Below are 6,831 nucleotides of genomic sequence, written 5' to 3' on the forward strand. Positions count from 1 at the left end.
GCTGGCTTTTTTCGTTTTGTCCCTTGTTTATTATATTAAGACACGGGCAAAACTCATTGGAGAAAGACTCTCTACATTGCAATGCTGACATACTGACATATTTTAATGGACGTTCCATTGCTTCTTTTCAACTGCCAGAAGTTTAAAACGATCCGTTTGTTCCAGTCAGTGTGGTGAGATGATGGAGTCCTCTATAAGTGCTGATACTGTACTCGATAGGAAGGTTAAAGGTTTGTGCAGGGATAATGTACTCCTGGACCCTAGAATGCAGAGGCCACTCCTTCTGAATGGATTTCTGCTCTAATGGGGCCACGATGTCTATCTTATGACGTGAGGGCCCTGCATCTCTGTGGTGATCTAAGCCCTTTATGAAGCCTTTGTGAACATGGCTATCATCATAATTATTTGTATCTTCATTATTATTATAATTATAGTTATTACTACGATGCACAGTATTTCTTGATGCTCTATGATGCTGGAGTCTGCTGCTTCTTGTGGTCTTAGTGCTGCTGGTGATTATTTGGGCCATAGGATGCTGTCTCGGTTCTGCTTAGACACAAATTATATTAACCGCCACTCCCTCGCTCTCTCCCTCTGTCTGTCCTCTGTCTCTCTCGCTCTTGCTCTCGCTCTCACTCTCGCTCTCTCTTGCTCTCTCTTGATGCCACTCGTCTGGCCGATGTTTGTCAGGCTGGTCAATATTACCGGCTACAGAATATGAGGTATTAATGTTAGAGTGGCAAATGCTGGTAAAATAAATTAAATATAGGCAACTAGAAAAGTCTTATTGACCAGGTCTGCACCCCAACTATTGATTTCTCTCTCTCTCTCTCTCTCTCTCTCTCTCTCTCTCTCTCTCTCTCTCTCTCTCTCTCTCTCTCTCTCTCTCTCTCTCTCTCTCTCTCTCTCTCTCTCTCTCTCTCTCTCTCTTTTTCTCCCTCTTTTTCTCTCTCTCTCTGTCTCCCCTTACCCTCACTATCGCTCCTTTCCATATTTCAAATGCCATTGTGTCTGTGGTGCTTACATGTTGGTGATTACTATGTGATGCCAGCAATTCTTGTATATTTTGTATTTTGTGTCTTTTAATAAAGGTCTTTTACATGAGTATATAGTATACCTTCCCTGTGAAAGGTTTTATTTGTTTTGCGATTTTAGATTGTCTTTTTTTCCAAGAAGGTCATGGCCTACTTGACTTCAATAGTATCAGTTTATGCAATTAAAGCCAAAAGTCACCTAAACTAGTCCATTACTCCAAGCCTATTGCCGTTCGTGTTCCTTCCTTTCCAATATCGTCAATATCATCACCTAACAGTAGAAAACTCGGAGCGTCATTCAGTTTAAAATACATCCGCGCGTCACCTACCCACGCGTTGTTGCTGTTACCTCTGTTCTCCACTAGACGGCGATATTAGCCCAGGTCGCAGACTTAGCAGGTGCACCCGAGGAAAAGACCTGTCTGAAATCTTCGGATGTTTCCGCTCCCACTCGGGGCTGAGCTAGCGTCAATTGGAATGCGGTCGCCGGAGGCAGTAGGTATTGCTGGACCACTTGACTGTGTGATGTGCAAATGGAAACAGAGGATATAAATGGTGTCTTATAGTTCAAGTTAACGAGGGTGGTGGCTGAGGACTCACTATAAGCGTTGGACTATGTTTCGCTCGGCATAGAGAGGCGTTTTATGTGTTGCCTATGACTCGGCGTGGTATGTTTAAAGTGAGATGGAATTAAAGCGACACCGAGGATTCCCCAGCACCGCGGAACCACGCATTGCAGACTGCGTGAGTAGACCACCACTACACATGCAATAGACACCCGGTAGACGCCTGTCTCAGGGACTCGCCTAGTCACCGATAGCCGAACTGATGGAAGTCATGCATCAACTTTACTGAGCTTATTAGGCCGGTATCCATTTATAACGACCAGTTAGATTCGATATAACTGCTTAGGTTCCAATTAAAAACAGGCCTATTTTTTCCCCACAGTATTGTGTTATTAACCGTCTATCCAATGCACAAATAAACTTGTGATAAATGATTTACGCGGATTTAAAATAAATTGCGAGCACGGGAAACCCCGCCGTAACAGCAGTGGTGTTACAACGTCGGTGGAGTTTAACGGATGGCTCGCTCGCGCCACGGCGGAATTTTCTACTAGCTTTTGTTGCGCTGGTGGTTGCTACTGACGACCAAACTGCCACATAAGTAGCAAACAGGCGTAAATAAATGTCAAATGAACCACCAACACGCCAACTCTTGTTATAGTGCAATATTATAGTTAATTTGGTATTATGCATGGTTTAATGCTGACCTTCGAGCGTTCTGCACAAGGACAGACGTTCACGAAATAGCAACACAAAAGGCGCAGTAAACATTGCCCCTTAATTGACTTAATTAGACTTTAAAATGTAGCCTGGTTTGGTGGCCCCGTGCGGGTCATTTTGTTGTTTAAACTGTGTCCGTGCGTGTGAATGTGTGTGCGCGCGCGCGCGCGTGTGTGTGTGTGTGTGTGCGTGTGTGCGTGTGTGTGCCAGGGGTCTGTAGGCCCATGGATTGAGATAACTGCGGCCAAGTAGCCAGATTACTCTGGATTAGCGAGTATTTAAAATAGTCACGTTATCCCACCAATGCTTGCAAAGTCAACATATTTCAATCTGCCTTTCAGGTTTGTAAAAAGAACAAAGCGTTGTATCAAAGGAACATAAGACCTTCTAGTAAGGTCAAGTATGCTTCTATTAACAGCATACTATAATGAAGTAAAAAAAAATCATTCTAGAGGTATGTGGTTGCTTGAGGATTAATAATGGATAATAATACAAATTATAATAATGATAATAATAATACCTAATCAAAGTGAAGTGTACTTCACTATAGAGTTATATTCTATGTAATAAGTATATATTCTATCTTTTTTCTTTTTGTCTTTCTCTTGTATTTTCTAACAGTCCAAAGATAACCCAATGTTCAGACAGGGAAACACATTTGACCCAGAAAGAATGGTTTCTATGGTTACCGATTTTAGTAGGTTTTCAAGACTTGAAAGTTTCCAAAAAGTCACTAGCACTTCTAAATATGAATTTGCCTCAGTTTTCTGCAAATTCACCTGCTTTGTGAAGACTTGCAAAAAAGCCTCATGGACAATTTGACCTACATTTGTTTTTTATTATGCAGCAAAAAATAAATATGAAACAAATATACTCATAGTCTGGAATTTGTATCATAGTTTAAAAACTGATAGGATACAATATAAATGAACACCTTGGTCGGATTAGATTGAGTGCAGGTCTCAGGTTTGTCTGAAAAGTGACACCATCCTGCTCTGTTTCCCGGCCAGGGCTACAAGACAGTCTGAGACATGAGCAACATCTGACTCCAACCCTCCAACCTTCAACCCCAAGACAGCGTTGTGGCACCTCAGGGTCACTTTCTAACAGGTACTTCATCTCCCTCCGGACAAACTAGCTTTGTCTGTCTGCCTGCCTGTCTGTCTGTCCTTGTTCCCCCCTATTTCATTCTCTCTGTCTGTCTATCGGTCTGTCTGTCCTTGTTCCCCCCTATTTCATTCTCTCTGTCTGTCTATCGGTCTGTCTGTCTCAATCTCTCTTTCTCTGTCAATCTTGCTCTCTCGGTCAGTCTTTCTCTCTGCCTCTCTGACTCTATCCTTGCTCTCCGTCTCTGTTGCTCAATGTTTCTCTGTCTGCCTCTCTCTTCCTCTCTCTATCTCTGTCTGCCTCTCTTTCTCTCTCTGTCTCTCTCTGTCTCTCTCTCTCTCTCTCTCTCTCTCTCTCTCTCTCTCTCTCTCTCTCTCTCTCTCTCTCTCTCTCTCTCTCTCTCTCTCTCTCTCTCTCTCTCTCTCTGTCTGCCTCTCTTTCTCTCTCTCTCTCTCTCTCTCTCTCTCTCTCTGTCTCTCTCTCTCTCTCTCTCTCTCTCTCTCTCTCTCTCTCTCTCTCTCTCTCTCTCTCTCTCTCTCTCTCTCCCCCCTCTCTCTCTCTCTCTCTCTCTCTCTCTCTCTCTCTCTCTCTCTCTCTCTCTCTCTCTCTCTCTCTCTCTCTCTCTCTCTCTCTTCTCACACTTGCTGTCTATGGGTTTCTCACCCTCTCTGTCTGTCAATTCAAATCAAACAGCCTTTTTGGCATGGGAAATAAACCTTTACGTTGCAGTTTATAGATACAGTCTGTCCCTCTTGAGTGTGTTGTTTGAATACCAATTTCCAACTGTTGAGGTGAGTGTGTGTGATTTGGTGTCTGTGCGTGTCTGGATGTGCCTGTGTGCGTGTGTGTTTGTATTTTCCAGTTGTCAAGGGTCTGACAGCAGAGGCAGCAGCATCATGTTCTACGGCTCGTCATCGGGGGCCAGCATGTCCCTACCGTCAAAGAGCCGTCTGAAACGCCAGAGCAGGACCTTCACCCAGGTATACACACAGACGCACACGCACGCACACACACACAAACACACACACACACATTATCATTCATAACTTTAAAGGGGACCTCATTATAGCACCAGGTGTGAGTGTGATTAGCCTTACAAGCCGTTCTGCCCCATATGACATGACTAGTGGGCGTGTCCACCTAGATCTGTGCCGGATGGATCAGTCTACCAGCCAACCCAGTGGACTGAAGTAAACGTTGCTCATCTATCCAGCCCAGATCTAGGTGGACACGCCCACTAGTGATGTCATATGGGGCGGATTTTTTTTTAAACGGCTTGTAAGGCTAACACCTGGTGAGATAATATGTCCCCTTTAACTATGGCCTTTACTGGTTTGTCAGCTGTTTTGTACGCTGCCAAACCTGTGTGTCGTCAAACCTGTGTGCGGCTGACTGTTCATCCACGCCACCCGCTCAGCATGTGCTGTCTGCCCGCCCCCCCCCCTCACCACCCCGCCCCCCACCAGGTGTTGTACCGCACGCTGAGCTACCGGGACCGCGTGCCGGCCGAGAACGGAGTGCCGGCGGCGCGCGGCGAGCGCTGCTCCGACGCGGAGCCCCCGGAGCGGCCGGCCGACGACCCGGCGGAGCTGTCCACGCAGAGCTCCGCCCCCGGCGTGCTGAAGATCTTCGGGGACGAGATCTGCGCCGGCGCCAACTACAAGAGCGTGCTGGCCACGCACCGCTCCAGCGCCCAGGAGCTGGTCAAGGAGGCGCTGGAGCGCTACTCGCTCAACAAGGGCGCCGCCCACTCCTACGTGCTGTGCGACGTGATCGGCCGCCTGGAGGGCAGCGGGGACGGCGTGGGCTGGAGGACGGAGTGCCTGCGCGCCATGGGGGACAACGAGAAGCCCCTGCTGCTGCAGGAGCTGTGGAAGCCCCGCGAGGGACACGCCCGACGGTTCGAGCTGCGGCGGCGGGCCGAGGTGGAGGAGCTCAACGCGAAGGATAAGGACACGGTCACCGCGGGTGAGGACGCAGCCGCGGACACACACACACATGCACGCAGACTGGCAGACACGCCACGCTCGCACACGCACACACTCGCAGACAGACGGACACGGGGAAGCACACACATGCAGGCTGGCTGGCTGGCTGGCTCGTGCACACATTCACAGACACACCCACACGCACACATAGACAGAAAGACACAAACAGGCATACTCACACATACCTGCAGATGCTTGTATGTGTGCACGCTGGCTTGCTCGCAGATACACACATTCACACAGACACAAACAAACTTAATCACACCCGAAGGCACACACAAGCATTGCAGTCTCACACCTGCACTCAACCCCCCCCTAACCCCCCCAAACACACACACACACACACACACACACACACACACACACACACACACACACACACACACACACACACACACACACACACACACACACACACACACACACACACACACACACACATTTTAGAATAGCGTTGGCACATTATCATCATAAGGTACCTGGTTTTTAATCTCTGCTCAGCAGAAAATAGTTTGTGGTGTGTGTGTGTGTGTGTGTGTGTGTGTGTGTGTGTGTGCATGCGTGCGTGCTTGCTTGCCCATGTGTGTGTCTGTTTGAATGGAGGAGAGAATAGGATGGAGAGAACACACACATCGTGGCCTCTCTAAGGTTCACTGCACAGAGCTATGCTCTCTCTCAGCAATTCCCCGGTAGATAAGACATCAGTTATGTACAATTAGCCGTTTTGTACAGTGAGAGCATTAGCCTGCAGGGGTGTTAACACATACAGTTAAATACAAGTTCATGTCCTCTGTGTAATGCTTGTGTGGTTGGGGACCTAGGCTTAGTAGGTATTGGTATTTCTTAGGATTTTGCAGTACAAGTTTATTTAGGTTTTAACATACCTTTGATGCTTTTCCAAACTTTGGTTTGAGCTCTACTTTAACACTTCTGTATCAAGAATGACTTCTTAGAGCTCACCAGAGAATGCTGGGTGCCACTTCTTACCGTGGTACTTTGAACTATAAGGGGGGAAACGTCTGTAGGTTACCACTGGTAAGGTCTGTAGATCAAGATGGTGCAACAAATGGAAGTAATAAGGTTATTATAAATATATGTTATTAGTATATATCAGTGAATATGACTTCCGTCCGATACAAATACTCACATAGTTGAGAGTATTTGTATGGTACGCAGGATACAAGATAGCAGTAGTTATGGTAACTTTATAAACTGTGATTTATTATCATTTTCCCACAGAAGTGCAGCGAAAGCAATACAATTAGATGCATTTTCTTATTCTACTATTCTACAGCTGATCTCGCTACAGTCTCTTGTTAATGCGCTTGGCAATATGTGACATAATTTACGTTATTTACACAAACAGGCTTAGAGGGATTTAGGCTGTAGTTCGACGTCTGCAATCCGGTGTGTGAA

At 46.6% G+C, this 6,831-nt stretch overlaps 1 protein-coding gene across 1 annotated transcript in view; it reads left to right on the forward strand.

Annotated features, from left to right (window-relative positions):
• The first annotated feature begins 1,189 nt into the window (after positions 1 to 1,189).
• The window catches only part of radil (Ras association and DIL domains), a 25,440-nt gene continuing 19,798 nt past the window's right edge, over positions 1,190 to 6,831 (forward strand). Inside the window, exons 1-4 of the mRNA XM_030352617.1 lie at positions 1,190 to 1,778; positions 3,331 to 3,430; positions 4,290 to 4,407; positions 4,894 to 5,395. Coding sequence (XP_030208477.1) covers positions 4,324 to 4,407; positions 4,894 to 5,395 — 586 coding nt within the window. The 5' untranslated portion in view covers positions 1,190 to 1,778; positions 3,331 to 3,430; positions 4,290 to 4,323. The remainder of the gene's footprint in view (positions 1,779 to 3,330; positions 3,431 to 4,289; positions 4,408 to 4,893; positions 5,396 to 6,831) is intronic.

The sequence above is a fragment of the Gadus morhua genome, chromosome 3 (genome assembly GCF_902167405.1).
Source record: "Gadus morhua chromosome 3, gadMor3.0, whole genome shotgun sequence".
NCBI classification, from domain to species: Eukaryota; Metazoa; Chordata; class Actinopteri; order Gadiformes; family Gadidae; genus Gadus; species Gadus morhua.